Raw genomic sequence first — 18884 nt, forward strand, 5'->3', positions numbered from 1 at the left:
CAGGTGACCCGGTCCCTGAGGCCAAGCTCCCACACAGAGGGGATGAAGGGCAGAGGACGCTTGGTGGAAGGCAGTTTTGGCCTCCCAGCCCCATGGTTCCCTCTGACAGGAATCTTAATCTCCAGCTCTTGGCCACAAGGGCTCCCTGACAGTCTCCAGACCTCACCAGACATGTCAGCTCCTCAACAGGCCTTCCACCTCCCCTTACTCACAAATCGTCCTGGAAGGCCTGGTGGTGAGGGCCGTGTCCCGCCACTAACATCTATGGGAACGGCTGTTACGACACTGGCAAGAAAGAGACGTGATGTTCAAACCTGAAGCCTCAATCTACACGCATCAAAACTGCCCACGCTGTGATCTGCCTTCCATTTAGAGTCAGCCTCAGCCGGCAACGCTCTTCGGCCCTCGTCTGCTGACAGCTGTCTCTAACTAGGCTATTTTATTCTGCTATGTGGATGTTCCATAGTATTTTTTATTTCAGGACCAGCCTTGGAAACAGACAATAATCTGAATGTTCCATTAACTTTGATTTCAACACCAAAGCCAGAACTATTGTGGAGAACCACTCGACACACCTTCAAAGAGATGGAGAAAGGAGTAACGCGAGGTCAGGATTTGCTGCACCCCATTTCCACGAGCTTTTGCTCACAACCAAAAAGGAGAGGCATTATTTTTGACCTTCTGAACAAGGAAAGAATTTTCCACATGATACCCATGCTTCAGTGGCTGTGACAGTTTATAAAAATCATACTTTGATGGCTTGGTGCCAGAAACTGAAGCAAGGCACACATTTCTTTTCAAAAAGGTAAAAAAAGGGCCTCAGATTCAGTTGGCCATGGGAGTAGAGAAAGGCTCCCCACCTCCATCCTAGGTGTTCCCGGCAAGGCTGTGCTCGTGGGGCACCGAGAAGGGGTTCAAACCTCCATCCCATCTGGTTTCAACCTCTGCAAAATCCCTTTAGGTCCCTGCCGTGTGAGAATCCTATTAAATGTCACCTAATACCCTAGAAAGGGCCAGCCTCAGGGTCAGCTGCCCAGGCAGCAAAGATGGCAGCTGAACACAGACAGCGCCAGCTTTGGATTCTGTCTTGAGCGCTCACTGGCTGGTGACTCTGGGTCAGTCATTTCTTCTGTGGCAGCGTCTGCTTCTGTGAAATGAGGATATTAACAGGCTCTTGGGAGTGAATATTTGTGAACTGCCAGCTGGTTCATGGCAAGAGGCTTGTAAATGTTGGTTCAGTCAAGAACAAAGTCCTTTAGAAAAGGGCTACGCTGGGAGGAAGAGCAGGAGGGAGGCACGCTAGAGGAATTGGGGCCAGAGGGAGGCCAGGAGACAGAGCACCATGGAGACAGGGGGCTTCCCTCTCACTGAGCCTTCCAAGGCTCTGTCTCTCCACCCTCTAGAGTCCCTCCAGCTCCCCCATGCATCAGTCATCACGGGGTGTCCTCCTGCCCACCAGCCTATGCCCACACTACTCCCTCCAGCCACAAGGCTCTCACCTTTCCCCAACTCACTTAGCGAACTACTCGTCTTCCCTCAACCTCAGCTTGAGAGGCACTTTCTCGGGGAACTTCCCCGAGCCAGGTCCCTTCTATGGAGGCGCGCTGAGGCTGTCACCCCCCGAAGTGACAGCTCTACACAGCTGAAGCTAAGTGTGGATTTACTTGCTTAGCATCCTGTCTTGAGTGGGAGTGTAACAGGGTGGTCCCCAAGACAGGGGGGAGGTTCCAGGTTCCCTGCCCCACCCTAATGGAGGGTGGAGCTGAGCAGGGAGAGAAGCTGCAGAGGAGACTGAGGGAGGAGCAGGATGCAGAGCCAGAAGGAGACCTGGAGGAGGCACATTTTGCCGAGACAGGTGAAGAAACTGCGCTTGCCTCTTGGTCGTGGACTGGGTGACACAGATGTGGGTGAGACCCGTGGGGAGGTGACAATGGCGGTTTTTGTCTTGATATTGATTTTGTTCCTTTCCCTCCAGACTTGTCTGGTTGTTTCTGATGCTTTTCTGTGGGTCCCCACTGGAAGATGCTCTGGACTTGGGGCAGGCTTTGGGGCCTTGCTCTGGGCCAATCCCATTTGGATGGACTTTTACCCACGAGGGGACGGGTCACTTTGGGTGCTTCATTTAGAAACTAGATTCTTTGCCTTTCCTGTATTGTTTCCTAGTTGTATTAAAGTTCCTTCCTGGAGGGTGGGGGCCGGGAGGGGAGGGATTGGGCTCAGAATGGGGCATGTGCAGTTGCATGGGGGAATATAAAAATAAAATTTATTATTAAAAAAAAATAAAATAAAAATAAAGTTCCTTCCCATTAAAGTCTCATATGTTTTGTGTTGATGCAGCGGATGGCAGAACCCATTTAGAATAGGCAGGTTTGCAGGGTCTGGGGTGCACCTCTCCCTGCCCTGTAACAGAAGGACCCGCTTCTCTCATTCACTCAAGTCCCAGAACAACAGATACTAGCGGCACTAGGCGGAGTGGATGAAGCTCAGCATCCAGACATCGTGTTATGCCTGTGGCTGGATCTTTCCACGAAGAGCAGACATCTCCCCGCTGTGCCCCAGGTGATTAGTGCCAGAAAACTGGTGGTGACAGCTCCATTTCCTACGCATTCCAACTGCAGCAAAATCAGGCCTCTGAAACTGTGACACTAACTTCTACTTGTCCTACTGAATGTCATTAAAAGAAATGTGTTCAATTATCTTGTGACTTGCTGGCCCCATGCAGCCACCAAGAGGCTGAACCCCACTAACAGTGAAGCAGAGCCGGCTGCAGTGCTCTCAAGAGAGCGGCTATCGGGACCGTGCTCACTTCTGCGCTTGTAAGTGTGGGTAAATGAGCCAGGTACTTTATTTGGTCTAAAATGGCACAAATTTTTTCCTAAAGGAATAAAACGTATCAAAGCTTTCCAAACCCATCTTTAAGAGCCTCCCACCTTGTTGGTAGAGCGCAAAATGGTGCAGCTGCTATGGAAACAGTACGGCGATTCCTAAAGAAAATTGAAAATAGAACTATTCTGTGATCTGACACACCCCCCTTCTGGGAGCTTATCCAAAATAATTGAAAGCAAGGACCTCAAAGAAACAGGAGCACCCCACGTTCCCTGCAGTGCTATTCACAGTAGCCAAGATGTGGAAACAACCTAAATGCCCATTGATAAGTGAATGGATGAAGACACTGTGTGCTGAGCGCAGTCGGAAGAGAAAAAGGAGTTCCCTCAGACGTAGGGTATAGAGAAACAAAACAGGGGAGCAGGAAAACTAAACCAAAACAAACCCCAGAAATCTGACTGCAGAATGCAGACTACTAGAGAGGGCAGGCGGGAGGAAGGCAGCTGGGGGCCCCGTGGACTAGAGGGGTTATGGGCACTCCCATGGTGGATGTGGTGTTGCAACATGCATCAAAAGGTGTGAACCTACACCCCCAAATATATGCAGTACTGTAAACCATTGTTACCTCAATAAAAATAATGATTAAAGAAAATAATGTGGCCCCACGTGGCCTGACTTTTCAAGAGGAACCAAAAATCCAGGTATTTAGTACTAATTTTTAAATGTGTTTTCCATTATTATGTGGCCAACAAGCACGTCCACAGGGGTGGAGTCTACCCCGGGATGCCAGTTTGTAACCCCACGGACAGAGCCTCTAGTCACAGAGCCCTTTCTTGTGTACACTCCATCAAACTTCCAGGCAGGAGAGGTGAGCAGGTTGAGGACCTTTTAGAAAGGTGACTGCTGAGGCTCTGAGGAGTGACAAAAACCCCCAAGGCTACAGGCCGAGGTGCCACTGGGTCAGGACTGAATGCACCCCACATGCAGGCTCTTCATGGGGGTCCAGGAATTTCTCACATGAAGACAACCCCAAATGCAGAAGGAAAACACATTGCAACTAACCAGAAACCCTGCTTTTCTTCCTTTTGTTCCTTCACTTGACAAATAACTAGACCTACCGAAAAAGAGAAACTGAGTATGAGCTGCTGAAGGGGAGGCGGGAAAGTGTTGCAGGCAGGCGCCAGCCCAGCCTCCAGCTCTTTCTCGGAGGATTTGGAATCTGCCCCGAGGAGCTGGGCGCTGAGTCACTTTTTGTTTTTTCAGCTTTGTTGAGACAAAATTCACAAACCCAACAAAGCACCATTTAAAAGGCACAATTCACTGCTTGTTCACATATTCAGAGTTCGGTGACCACCACCACGATCCCTTACAGGACTTATTCATCACCCCAAAAAGGGACCCTGCACCTACTGGCGCGGAGTCACTTTCATGGATGAGGTTCAGAGGGTCTTTTTCACAGTGTGCTCTGAGGAACACCCCCTGCAGAGTCGCTGACAGGGCTTCCAAAAATGCAGATTCGGGACCAATCCCAACCTCCCAACCTCCCAAGAGAGGCTCTCTGGGAGAAGACCTCCCCCCCACCCCCGAAACTGTATTTTAACAAGTCTCCCTGATTCCCAAGCACCTCTGATTCTACCAGGAATCCACCCACTTGGGGCCTGGACCCTGTCACAGCCTGGTGAGGCCTATGGGATCCTTAATGAAAAAATTAAATACATAACACTACAAAGCAAACCAGCTATACTAAAATAAAACCATTAAAATATTCTTTCAATGCATCTGTGCTGTTGGAATCTATTACTTCCTGGTGAATGTGTGCACATGAATTTAATAACTAGTGCACTTTTTTGAGGAAAGAAGCAAGTAACAATCTTCACACCTGAAATGCGATGTGAACATACTGTTATAGGACAGGGAGAGGGGCAGCCCAAACCCCGCAAACCTGCCTATTCTAAATGGGTTCTGCCATCCGCCGCATCAACACAAAACATATGACACTTTAATGGGAAGGAACTTTAATAAAACTAGGAAACAATACAGGTAAGGCAAAGAGTCTAGTTTCTAAATGAAGCATCCAGAGTTACCCGTCCCCTCGTGGGTAAAACTCCATCCATATGGGGTCGGCCCAGAGCAAGGCCCCAAAGCCTGCCACAAGTCTAAAACATCTTCCAGTGGGGACCCACAGAAAAGGGTCACAAACAACCGGACAAGCCCGGAAGGAAAAGAGCAAAATCAACATCCAAATAAAAGCTGCCATTGTCACCTCCCCATGGGTCTCACCCACATCTGTGTCACCCAGTCCACGACCAAAAGACAAGCGCAGTTTCTTCACATGTCTCTTGGCTCCATCCTGCTTCCTTCCTCAGTCTCTTCTTCTGCTTCTCCTCTTGCTGCTCAGCTCCACCCTCCCTTGGGTGGGGCAGGGAACCTCCCCCTTTCCTGGGGACCACCCTGTTGCAATACCAGAGACTTCTTTCAGGACAAAGTCCCAGCTACTGCTGCCACAGCAGTGGCTCATTGCCTATAATTCATAATGGAGCAAAAGGCCAATTTCACTGATACTTGTTAAAATAACAGATGTTACGTATTTTCTCACCAAAACTCATGGTCGCTCTGCCAGACACCCAGGGAGCAGGTGGATCCCAGGTGAAGGACCCCTGCAAGGGTGAGGGTCCCGTGCTGGATCCTGGGAATGGCCTGGAGTCCTTCCCTACCAGGCCTGAAAGCTCTTCTCTTAGGTCCCTCTCCAGCTCTGCTATCGTATTGGAGCTCTGCTATCGTATCGTACTTGCCATCAAAAGAACATTGCCGGGCCTCCCCTGGTGGCGCAGCGGTTGAGGGCTGGGCTGCGAAGCTGCCGGTTCGATCCCCGGCCGCCGGGGAGGGTCCCACATGGCGCGCAGACCTCTCCTGCCGCCCGCTGCTCCCCTCAGCAGTGTACTTCGGTCCTTCTGCCTGCTCTGCTCCCTGCACTGGCTCTGGTGAATTCTCTCACCCTCCCGCGCTTCTGACTGTACCCAGTGCTTGTATAAATAAATAAATCAATCTTTAAAAAAAAAAAAAGAACATTGCCACCACCTTTTTTAGTGCTTAGTAGGTAACAAGGCATTATCCCAGCCACACAGGCCCATTCTCTCAACCTTCACAACAACCAGAGCAGGAGATACTGCTATTATCTCATTTTATAGAAGAGACCACAGCCAGCAATGTCTCATAATTGCCGAGACTACAGAGCTGGAAAAGGGGAGGGGGGGGAGCCCTGAGGCTCCTCTATAGACGTCCTGGTCCTCAGGCCTGTGCCCTTGGCCATTGAGGTCACTCCCAGACCATGCGGAGAGCCAGAGAACGCTGGAAACTACACCGGGCAATTCAAGCCCCTGGCCGGCACGCAGATACAGCCAGGAAGGCCTGCTAGAACCGTCCACAACGCAGCTCATCAAAGACATCTCCGAGAGCCAATGTGGGAAACGTACCGGAACTATCAATAAAGTAGAAAAGAAATTGCACAGGAATTCCAGAAGGAATGACTCCGACGGCCGCATCTTTCCATCAATGTTAATGGTCTTCGGAACTTCTGGAACGAGGCTGATAGCGGCTTTGAAAAAAGCATCCGCTGTAAGACAGAAAGAAATCCAGCTGTAAGAACTCTGAAAAGTTCAGGGTCTGCTTCTGCACACTGCGTGGCAGCCAGTCCTAAGAGCCACTCGAAATTCAGCCCTGATGCGGTTTCTGAAAACCGTAAGGGACTGGGCGGGACATCTGGTTGAGAGGTGCTGCTGTTGCCTCTCAGGTCTCCCTCCCTCTTCCCTTCCTTCTTTCTTTGAATAATTCAGCTGAAAGGACTTTCATCAAATTGACTTTAGATAGTTAAATAAAAAAAACAGGTGGCAACTTTCCACAGCAGCCTAGGAACCACGGTGGCCTGAGCTGAGGGCTCCACTCGGAGTGGCTTGTGGGGTCCTCCTGCTCACCAGGGAGGAAGGGCTGCCAGGGCAGCCGACAGATGCGAAACAAGGTGTACAGGGAGGAGGAAGCGCCCCACGACTACACATGCGATCGGGACTCACACCTGGTCTGCCTCAGGCTACCCGGAGCTCACCGCGTTTGTTAAACAGATAACCACGCACCTGTCTGAGGGCCGACTGCACACATGCACGTGCACACACACACATACACACACTTACTTCACAGATTTCTGACTGGGTAAAAATTTCAAAGGATTATTTGGGATAGAAAGGTATTTTTCCTTTATAAGGTTTTCTGCAAAACAAGAAGACTTCAAAGGGTTGAGAGAAAAGAAGGGAAGAGGTGGGGAGACAATGAAGGATGGAAAAAGGAGATGGGGGTGGGTATGAGGACTGAGCCAGAGAGAAAGGGCAGGGGAGGGAGAAGGCAGGATTGGAGGGGGGTGAGGGAGCGTTCTTTCTAGAACTGCCAAAATATTAACCATGAGAAAAAGCCTCAAGGTCAAAACAAACACTGACCCCTCCAATGAAATTTTATTTATTTTTTTTTAAGATTTATATTTATTTATACAAGCATTGGGTACAGTCAGAAGCGCAGGAGGGTGAGAGAATTCACCAGAGCCAGAGCGGGGAGCAGAGCAGGCAGAAGGACCGAAGTACACTGCTGAGGGGAGCAGTGGGCGGCAGGAGAGGTCTGCGTGCCATGTGGGACCCTCCTCTGGTGGCCGGGGAGCAGCTGGGAATCGAACCGGCGCTGCAGAGGCTGCGGGCAGCTTTGCAACCCAGCGCTCAACCGCTGCGCCACCGGGGAGGCCCACCAATGAAATTTTAAACTCCTCGACAAGATCAAATGTTTGCATGGTCCAAATACACTTCCACTCTGAAACGCCTTCCAGTGAGGCAGAGAGACACGGCTCTGGGGGCAGCCCCCTGGCTAACACCGGAACCCCATCCAGAGCACCAGGGGTGAATGCCCAGGGAACAAACGCCTGCGCTAATGAGAAGAGTGTGTGGGAAGCTGGAAGTGGGTCTTTGGTTTTGTTTTTTTGCCTCCTCTTCCTTTTTGAAAGGGAGAAACCCACTGAATGGAAAGGTACTCCTCAGGGCTCTCTGCATGAAGTCACCTCTGTTCTGGAAGCTTCCTTCCCAGGCTGTCTCTCAAACCCTGCACACACACCTCACCACATTCCCATATGTAAAGTTATTAAGCACCAACTGTGAACAGGGTGCTTAGAGGGCATTGTGGGAGCCCAAGGGGGAAAGAGTGGGAGGAGGAGTGGACACCCTGAGTGTGGTGAGGTCACCAGTGTGATCCCCGTCTGCTCGCTACGAGCCTGTGCTGTGCTCTGCTCTGAGGGGATGTGAGGCAGCAGGTCTTGATCTTGGGCAGAAAGTTACGGGGGCTCTAGGAGAAGGCATCTGGTACACAAATTCCCCAGTGCGAGCACCCGCAGGGCCTGCCATCCTGGTAACAACACTATTCACAGAGCCCAGGGAACGTCAAGGCCTCTCTTGAGGGAGTTTGCACTCTCTGTCCTCAAGCAGTCCTAGGAGGGAGGTGCAACAATTTCCAGTAAGTGGGCCAGGTCACATGGTCCAGGGCTGGCAAAAGACTGAGCTGAGTAGAATTTCAAGGCCATCACCCCTCACCGAACAACAAAATCACATTTGTGTTTTAAAAGACATACAAGTCTGCAAACCATCTATCTAAGGGGTTTCAAAGAACTTTTACAACATCAATAAAACCAAATAACCTGATTTAAAAAATGGGCAAAGGATCTGAATAGACATTTCTCCAAAGAAAATACACAAATGGTCAACAAGCATGTGAAAAGATGTTCTACATCACTAACCATCAGAGAAATGCAATGCAGAACCACAATGAGATTATCATCTCAAACTCATTAGGATGGACACAAGTGGGGGGGGGGACCCCACTAAAGAACAAGCTAACAAAGATGGGGAGATACTAGAACCATGTGCACTGCTGGGAAGAATGCAAAATGGTGCAGCCATTATGAAAACCTTATGGAAGTGCCTTAAAAAAACAAAAAAGAGAATTTCCATCTGATCCAGCAGTCCAACTTGGAGGTATACATCCAAAAGATTTGAAAGCAGGGTCTTAAAGAGATATCTTCACACTCATGTTCACTGCAGCGTTACATATCATACCCAAGAGGTGAAAGCAACCCAGTGTCCACAGGCACACGAACATGAAGATGATATACAACATGGGCCTCCCCAGTGGCGCAGCGGTTGAGCACTGGGTTGCGAAGCTGCCCGCAGCCTCTGTGGCGCCAGTTCGATCCCCAGCTGCTCCCCGGCCACCAGAGGAGGGTCCCACATGGCGTGCAGACCTCTCCTGCCGCCCGCTTCTCCCCTCAGCAGTGTACTTCGGTCCTTCTGCCTGCTCTGTTCCCTGCTCTGGCTCTGGTGAATTCTCTCACCCTCCCATGCTTCTGACTGCACCCAGTGCATGTATAAACAAAAACAAACAAACAAACAAACAAATAAATAAAACATGCCAAAAAAAAAAGAAAATGATACACAACAGACTCTTCTCAGCCTGTGGACACATGCTACAACATGGATGAGGCTGAGGTCATCACACTGAATGAAATAAGCCAGTCACAAAAAGACAGTTACTGGCTGCTTCCACTGATGAGTTACATAAGCCAGTCAGACTCTGGCAACAGGAGCGGAGCCACCAGGGGCTTTGCAGGGGTACAGATGTTCCAGTTTTGCAAGCCGGACCTGCTCTAGAGATCTGCTACAAAACAGTGTGCAGGTGCTCCCGGGGCCATGCCCATTGCTGCTTCGGGATTGGCTCCTGCAAAACAAATGCTGAACACTATTTCCGCTCTTCACCTTTTGTCATAAAAGCAACAATCCTCTCTGGATTTTCTGGTGAGTGAAAACAGGAGCTAATGTAGGTCTTGTAAAAGTTAAGTGATGTAACGTGAATTTTCACAAAGCACAGGATGCCCATGCAGACCCCCAAAGAGCAGAGACTCCAAGAGATACTGGTGCATGAATGCTCACTGCAACAGTAGTCACAACAGTCAGGAGGCAAGCAACACTTCTGTCCAGCAACAGATGACTGGATAAGCAAAAGGTGGCCTATCTGTACAACAGAATATGATTCAGCCTTAAAATGGAATGAAATTTTTTTTAAAAAGAAATGGAATGCTGACGTTACAACATGGATGGACCTTGAAAACACAGAAACAAGTGTAACAGGTCACAGAAAAGGATATATCAGGTGATGCCTCTATGGGAGGCACTGAGAATAGTCTCGTCCACAGAGATAGAAAGGGGGGGAAGGGGTGTTTGGAATGATGGAAAGTTCTGGAATGGAGTGGTGATGGTTGCAGGGCACTGAATGCACTGAAGGCCCCGACCTATACACTTAAAAATGGTGAAATGGTACAGTCATGTCACGTGTGTGTAGCCACCACAGGCACCCCCAGGTCTAAGGTCTCCCTTGGGTGGGAAAAGCCCGCTCTCCCCATCTCTGGATCGCTTTCTGATGAAGACACCCCCTCTATAAGGGGGAGAGCCTTTCTCCACGGAAATGAAAACTCTGCTTGGAACAACTTGGGAAGACCATTTATTTATTCTATTTATGTGTCTGTTACCAAGTGCGAACAGAGAAAGTGCCTATTATTACGCCTCCTTAGAGAGCAGCTTTGCTCTAGGCACTCTGCTCCTCATGAGCCCCCACTCCGCTCCCCTTCTTCAGGGGGAACTAAAATAAAGTGATGGAAGGGGAGGGGCAGGTTGTGCTGCAAAGCAGAATTTTGTCTCTATCCTCAGACTTGCCCCGTATGTATACACATGCATATATGCATATATACACACATGTACATACATATATAAACTCTTGTCTAGGAGGGATCTCAGTTTCGTCTTAGTGATTAGAACTCAAATCCTACTGTACATAGAACCAGAAAAACATGGTTTCTTCAGAATGCTCATGTTGGCCCTGCATAACACTTTATTTTGTGGCTATTTTAAAAGCCATGGAAGACAGTTCAAAATAAAAGGGGTTAGTTTTTGTTTTTTGTTAAGGACATACAAAAAGAGAGAGATGAGATTCCGATTCATAAGATTATTATCCTTCTTCCCCGGGAGAAAGGAAAATGTGCAAATTGATGCTTGAACAGTGTGGGGGTTGGGAGGTCAAAAATCCATCTACAACTTCTGACTCTCCCCCAGATTTAACTACAGCCATCCCTTGGCATCCACAGGGGGTTAGTTCAAGGACACTTAAGGACACCCAAATCCTCAGATGCTCGTGTCCCCGCTAGTCGGCACTCCGTGTGGGAAGCTTCCACATCTGAGATTGTTGGATCTGTGAACGTGAAACCCACAGACAGAAGAATCTGTTTGAAAGCTCAAATCCACACAGTTCAAGTCAAGTGCATCCATCCTGGCTTCTCTATGCTATGCCTTCCTGCATCTGAGTCACTGAGGTCACACAGGACAACCAGCTTCCATGGCTGGTTCCAAACTAAAAGCAAAAACAAAAGTACACTCAGGCCGGGTTGATCTCACTTCCTTCTGCTTGAGAGCCTTCTTCTTGGGGTGCCTGCCCGGCCAAGCAGCATTCTGCTGCCTCCCGCGTGCAGTAACCCCCAGATTCTTCACTGCCAGACACTGGAAGGACACACCACCGTCCCTGCATTCACAATTAGAGGGACTAAAGGCGCTGCTCCAGTGGACATTTTCCAAACATGCACAATCATAAGAATCATCAGGATCCCTGGTGAAAGCAGATTCACGGACCCCAAAACAATGCTGAAGATACAGCCACTCTGTACCACAGTCTGGCAGTTCTTTATATTGTCAGGTTCCAATAAACAACAAATACCCAGAAGAGGCAAGTCCATAGAAAGCTGACTGGTGGCGGCCAGGGGCTTGGGGCAGGGGCAGGGGAGTGACTGCTTACCGGGTACAGGCTTTTCTTCTGGGGTGTCAGAATGGAGTTAGCAGTGGTAACTGTGTTAGGGGGAAATGCACAACTCTGTGAATATTCAGAAAACCACTGCGCTGCAAACTTCAAAAGGCCAGACCTTATGGTACATGAATCTTAGCTCCAGAAAGTACTGCAAAACGACATACGGATTTCCAGACCCCAAGAAATGTATGAGAGTGGACGACCCCAGAAACTGGGGTATCTGACTTTTAAAAATATTATCTCAGAGTAGATAAGAGTTGCATGATTCATTCAGATGAAATGCTGCCATTTACAGGCAAATGGAAGGCGCTGGAGGGAATGATGTGCAGGAAAGCAAGTCAGAAAGACAAAGACAAACACTGGGTGTTGACACAGCAGACAATTTAACAAAAAGCTGGAGAAGCTGGAGGACACTAATAAAGGAAGTGAGTTTCTGAGATTAGCAGGGGAGGGAGGAGGCTTATAAGGGGTGGTGGTAGGAATTAAAAAAGAGATACAAGATTCAAAACTCAAAAGGTAACACTCTCACTTCTGTGAACGCTTTGTCCCTCATCCAGGCCCTGGGGGTGGGGTGTGGGGAGAGTGGGCAGCAGATGGCATCATCTGACACCTGAGGCAGCTCCCCCGCAGGGTAAGTAGGATTTTCCCTTTACTTTTTCTTTTGTTTAGCTGGGTTAACATAATGGAGGCTATTTCACAACTCTCCGACCTTTGTCTTAGACGTTGGTCAATTACTCCACATAAAGGGCTTCTTCATTGCTTACAGAAACAAAGTGGAATTTGATCCATTTGCTTTTTTCTTACAAAAAAAAATTTTTGGTGGTGAAGTACACATGAAATTTCCCATCGCAACCATTTGGCTCATTCATTCTTTAAACAACCTTCGCTAATGAAATTTACAATGAAACTGCTTTGAAAAAATATTGTTCTAGATCTCTCAGCTACCTGCAGAATCTGTCCTTCCAACAGCGACTGGCATGCTTTGAAGGCTTACTCTGGAGACGGTCAGTCAGAGGCAAACAGAAGTTGCCAGTAACAGTCATCAGCCAAGGAGGAAGCCTCCTTGTTTTACAGCTACGAGTAAAGGCCAGAGATGCCTGTTAGATAATTATCACAGCACCTTCAACAATCTCCCATCTGGGAACCCAGCCTCTCCTGTTTCCTAGGCTGGGCAATTTCAAAGGTTGCAGAACACCCAAGAAGCATGATGTCCAGAGACCCCTGTGAGGACAAACAAAAACACAAAGCCGCTCAAACTACGGAATGGCCCCCATGCAGACATCATTTGTGGGCCTTGGGAAGGCATGAGATGGGAACAGAAACTGAAAACAAGGGCTCTGCTGAAGACTGGAGTCCGGTTTGGATCATCCACGCCACAGGGCTTCTATGAATAATCAGGCCAATCAGGCTCACTGCGGGAAGGTAGCTTTCCATCAACTCAGCTCAACTGCAGAAAAGGGAAAACAACCCAACTCAAAGGAACTAGTTAAAGAAACTGTAACAGGGTGGTCCCCAGGAAAGGGGGAGGTTCCCTGCCCCACCCAAGGGAGGGTGGAGCTGAGCAGGAAGAGGAGAAGCTGGAGAGGAGACTGAGGAAGGAAGGAGCAGGATGGAGTCAGGAGGAGACCTGGAGGAGGTGCATGGAGCCTAGAGACACGTAAAGAAACTGCGCTTGTCTTTTGGTCGTGGACTGGGTGACACAGATGTGGGTGAGACCCGTGGGGAAGTGACAATGGCAGCTTTTATCTTGATGTTGATTTTGCTCTTTTCCTTCCGGGCTTGTCCAGTTGTTTGTGACCCTTTTCTGTGGGTCCCCACTGGAAGATGCTTTAGACTTGTGGCAGGCTTTGGGGCCTTGTTCTGGGCCGATCCCATTTGGATGGACTTTTACCCACGAGGGGACGGGTAACTCTGGATGCTTCATTTAGAAACTAGACTCTGCCTTACCTGTATTGTTTCCTAGTTGTATTAAAGTTCCTTCCCATTAAAGTCTCCTACGTTTTGTGTTGATGCGGCGGATGGCAGAACCCATGTAGAATAGGCAGGTTTGCGAGGTTTGGGCTGCCCCTCTCCCTGTCCTATAACAAAACCACGGCACTGCCACACGGTGGGCATGGCGCAGCTAATGTTGATGGAGGAAGAGGTCCACGACATACTAAGCACAAAATGTTATACAGCCGTGCACAGCACGATCCTCTTTGCCAAAATAGCGTGTTAATACATTAAACAAGTGAGGCAAGAGAATGCAAACGACTACACTGAAGGTAAGGGAACAGGATCTTTCGCTTACCACAGGGTTAGTGCTTGGAATTTGAATTTAAATTTCTAAAAATCATTCTTCTTTTGCATACAAAGGCAACACAAGCTTTCTGTAGAGTGTTCAGAAAGATGCAGAAGACAAGGAGAGACAGCAAACGGGCAGTCTCAGGAATGTGAGGAGAGTGCCCTCCTCGCCTTACCAGAGTGGGGGGAGGGGTGGCCGGGAGGGGCAGCCACTGTTGGGTCTCAGCTCTCCTGCGGCTCTAAGGCAGCCACCTCTGCCTAAAGCAAGGTCTGAGCAGAGAGTGGGGATGACCTCTGGGGCCTGGTTGTCCTCTACCCCATAGCCAAGCCGGTTCTGCTCTTGTAACAGGGTGGTCCCCAGGAAAGGGGGAAGTTCCAGGTTCCCTGCCCCACCCAAGGGAGGGTGGAGCTGAGCAGGAAGAGAAGAAGCTGCAGGAAGAGACGGAGGAAGGAAGCAGGATGGAGCAAGGAGACCTGGAGGAGGCGCATGGAGCCTAGAGACACGTGAAGAAACTGCGCTTGTCTTTTGGTCGTGGACTGGGTGACACAGATGTGGGTGAGACCCGTGGGGAGGTGACAATGGTGGTTTTTGTCTTGATGTTGATTTTGCTCTTTTCCTTCCGGGCTTGTCCAGTTGTTTGTGACCCTTTTCTGTGGGTCTCCACTGGAAGATGCTTTAGACTTGTAGCAGGCTTTGGGGCCTTGTTCTGGGCCAATCCCATTTGGATGGACTTTTACCCACGAGGGGACGGGTAACTCTGGATGCTTCATTTAGAAACTAGACTAGAAACTAGACTCTTTGCCTTACCTGTATTGTTTCCTAGTTTTATTAAAGTTCCTTCCCATTAAAGTCTCCTATGTTTTGTGTTGATGCGGCGGATGGCAGAACCCATGTAGAATAGGCAGGTTTGCGGGGTTTGGGCTGCCCCTCTCCCTGTCCTATAACACTCTGATTAGTCACCCTACCGAGCGGATCTCGCTGCAGGGGTCAAGGTCTCTAGACAGCTCCGCTGGCAGGGATTCTTCTCAAGGCCTTGAGAGGGTCTGCCCTGATGCTGAGGCCTCCCAGGTGCTGCAGACACTCAGGGCTCGTGGCCCCCCTCAGGCACAGCCATCTGGGGAGCCCAAACTGCCCATTTTGTACTCCAGACTCTGCTCTGAGCAACAGAACTCCGGGATCGGAGACCAAGATGTCAGTTACTCAGACATTGGTGGGAAAGCTTCAAAAGCTCAGAAGTAAGATGCAGGTTGCTCATTGTCTGCAAGAGCAAAATAACTGGAAAGTATCCAAATATTCTCCAATTGGGGTTTAGGATGAAAATAAAGGGAGGAGGCTAGGGAAATAACTGATCACACTTTCAAAGAAAAAAGAGAAATAGAACCCTGCATGGCCGGTATGAAAAGGGTGATCTTCGTGGATTGACATGGGGGGTTGGGGGGCTGGTGGGAGGGGGAGGAAATGCCACGATTTACTGATAATAGAAAATTAACATACACTGTGGAAGGCACCATCTCATTTCTAAAGCGAGTAGGGGACTGTGTGTATATGGAGAAATACATATAGACAGACGGGGAAGGCAGGAGGGCAGTGAGAGGCAGAGCACAGGAGAATATTTTTTGATGGATATACAGAAGGAAGAAAAATATCCAAATTGTGAAGAGGGGTATTTTTTAGGGGAGAGGAGACAGAACAAATTACTGGTGACTTTTATTTTGGAGTATCTTACTTTTTTTAAGTTCTATAGTTGGGATTTTTCTCAAATGAGCCTGCAATCTTTTTATAAGAAAAATCATTAAGATTTCAAATAAAGTACAGGATACTGGACAGTCTCCTCAAACACCCTCCAGGCATGATAAAATACACTCAGATTTAACTACAGCCTCTGAAAGTAACTGTATCCTTTTGTGTCCTTGGCATTGTCCAGGAGGAATATGATTCAGCACATGAACCCAAAGAGACAGTCCAGAAGTGATAACCCAGACCACCTTCAGAGATGACGTTTTGACTTTTAAATAATGCATTAGGTCAGTGCTAATGGAAATCTTTACCCGTTGTGATCATAAACTCCCGGGGCTCACCAAGACCTCAAAAGTAATTCACTCCACTCCCAGGCAGATCTTCCTCCGTCACACACCCTCCTGGATACTGAGAGAGACAGCTGTCCTAGCCCAGGGAACTCAAGAAAAGCACCGGTCTGGTAAGACAGAATGTCACACCGGCTGAAGGACATCCTGCCCCTGAATGTGACGTACACAGCAGGACTCTGGCTGCCAGGATCACCCGCTGTCTCGGGTTTTGCCAACACCTTTACCTCCCTTCAACACGCTCCATCTCTGCACATGTTTAAGGTTTGGGTAGATAATATCAATATAATGGAAACCACTGCATAAAATGCAGTTTCAGGGGGGCCTCCCTGGCAGTGCAAGGGGTTAAGACACAACCTATGAAGCTATCCGCAGCCACTGCAGCACGAGTTTGATCCCTGGCAAGGGAGCTACCCACATGGCGCAGCAGACCTCTCCTGTCTCCCCCGCTGCTCCCCTCAGCAGTGTATTTCAGTCAGTCTGCCTGTCCTGCTCCCCACTCTGTCTCTGGTGAATCCTCTTACCCCCACACCTCTGGCCTGTACCTCAGCTCTTGTATGCATAAATAAATTAATCTTTAAAAAAATGCAGTTTCAGGACAAACCCTACTGCTCAAACTTTGGGTTATGGACTAAATGTTGTGCCTCCCTCCCATAGTCCCCTCTTCTCCCCGCCCCCCACATACACACTCTTATGTGGAAATCCTAATTCTCAATGTGATGGTGTGAAGAGGTGCGGCCTTTGGCAGTGATTATGAGGGTGAAGCCTCCTTCATGAGTGGGCTTAGTACCCTCACAAAAGGGATTCCAGAGGGCTCCCTCACCCCCTCCATTCTGTGAGGACGTGGACAGAAGACAGTCATGTGTGTACGAGGAAGCTCGCACCAGATACCATATCTGGTAGAGGCTTAGTCTTGGAATGACCGGCGTCCAGAACCGGGGTATGTGTGAGCCACAGTGCTGTTAAGCCACCTGATATTACAGCAGCCTGACCGGATAAAGATTGTCTATGACCAAAGTGAGCGCGTACCTTTGGGGAAAACCTCAAGTCCTGGGCCTCCCTGGTGGCACAAGGGGTAAAGCCCTGCACTATGAAGCAATCCGCAGCCTCTGCAGCACGAGTTCGATCCCTGGCCGGCCAGGAAGAAACCCACATGGCACAGCAGACCTCTCCTGTCTCACCCACTGCTCCCCTCAGCAGTGTATCTCAGTCAGTCAGTCTGCCTGTTCTGTTCCCTACTCTGTCTCTGGTGAATCCTCTCACCCCCTGCATCTCTGGCCTGTACCCCAGCTCTTGTATGCATAAAAACATAAATTTAAAAAAAAAGAAAGAAAGAAAACCTCAAGTCCAAATGGCCAAGTTATTAGTCACAGGCACATTATCTATAGAGATTTAATACTATTACTAAAGCGTACTTTTATTTTTTTTAAGATTTATTTATTTATGCATACAAGAGCTGGGGTAAAGGCCAGAGGTGCGGGGGGGTGAGAGGATTCACCAGAGAGTGAGTGGGGAGCAGAACAGACAGATTGACTGAAATATACTGCTGAGGGGAGCAGTGGGAGAGACAGGAGAGGTCTGCTGTGCCATGTGGGTATCTCCCTGGCCAGGGATCGAACTCATGCTGCATTGGCTGCTGATAGCTTCACAGTGCTGAGACTTAACCACTTGTGCCACCAGGGAGGGCCTAAAGTATGCTTTTGTAATAGAATTTACTTTAATAGTTAAATGTGAGGATTTAAGGACCACTGTTTTGATGACACACTGTACAGCAAGATTTAAAGAAATACGAATGCCTAGAGACAATTACTTAATTGCTGAAATTAAGCATTGATGCTCAATTGTTATCAATGACAGTTTCATCTAACCTTGATTTTGTCAATCTGGTTTATATGCAGACTGCCCTTTAAATTCACTTGGCACATCAACACAAGGCGGGCAGTCCACTTGGGATGTATAAATTACTCCTCGGTTCCAGCAGTGCCATCAAGAGGCGCCACGACCGCTACCTCTCTATCTTGGCATCGCTTGGGGTGCACACACTGAGTCCGGCACCTCAGTCTCACCTCAGTGGCACCAATCTCGGGGCTGCTGCAGAACTGTCACCCCTTTCTGCTGGGCTCACTGAGGTTGTCATGGTCTCTTTGAAAACTATTAGGCTCGAATTCCCCTAAGCAGAAAGGATTAGGTATCCCTTATCTCAGTTCTCGTTGCTTATTTCCTAAATAAGTTTATTGACTATTCAATCTATAATAATTGGCAACCACCTCCCCCCCCCCCAGGATTGGAAATAAAACTGCTTATCGTGGTGTAACTAACCTAACTACCAGGGTGCCCTTTGGTCAGATCAGGCTATGTGGGCGTTGCATGCTCCTAGGCACGGCAGGGCACACTCTGAGCCTGTTTCTCTCTTTGTAAAATGAACATAAGCCACCTATGAAATAACAGGTTCTGCATACGACTGAACTGCTCTGCCAAGCAAATTCAGCTCTGTCACCATCCATCTATCTTCCCAACTTGATCACCTACACATTCCTTCCACATGCACCCCCTTTCCAGCCTCAGGGCCTGTGCTCCAGCTGCTGCCTCAGCCTCCAATGCCCTCTGCCTCTGCAGCACACACCTCCCCACCAGCCCACCTTGCTGGTTCTTCTGTGCTGCGTCATGTCTTTCTCTTCTAAAATTCCCTGGTTCATTCATTAACATCATGCATGACATTTATCACGCACTGCCTCATATAGCTGAAACAGACTTGCCTTCCCTGC

At 48.9% G+C, this 18884-nt stretch overlaps 1 protein-coding gene across 1 annotated transcript in view; it reads right to left on the bottom strand.

Moving 5' to 3' along the window:
- Positions 1-18884, bottom strand: part of VPS35L (VPS35 endosomal protein sorting factor like) — a 101608-nt gene that overhangs the window by 16233 nt on the left and 66491 nt on the right. The window contains exon 27 of the mRNA XM_037507530.2: positions 6300-6439. Within this exon, the coding sequence (XP_037363427.1) occupies positions 6300-6439 (140 nt within the window). The remainder of the gene's footprint in view (positions 1-6299; positions 6440-18884) is intronic.

The sequence above is a fragment of the Talpa occidentalis genome, unplaced genomic scaffold (genome assembly GCF_014898055.3).
Source record: "Talpa occidentalis isolate TD23 unplaced genomic scaffold, MPIMG_talOcc4v2.1 talOcc4.12, whole genome shotgun sequence".
In the NCBI taxonomy this organism is placed as follows: domain Eukaryota; kingdom Metazoa; phylum Chordata; class Mammalia; order Eulipotyphla; family Talpidae; genus Talpa; species Talpa occidentalis.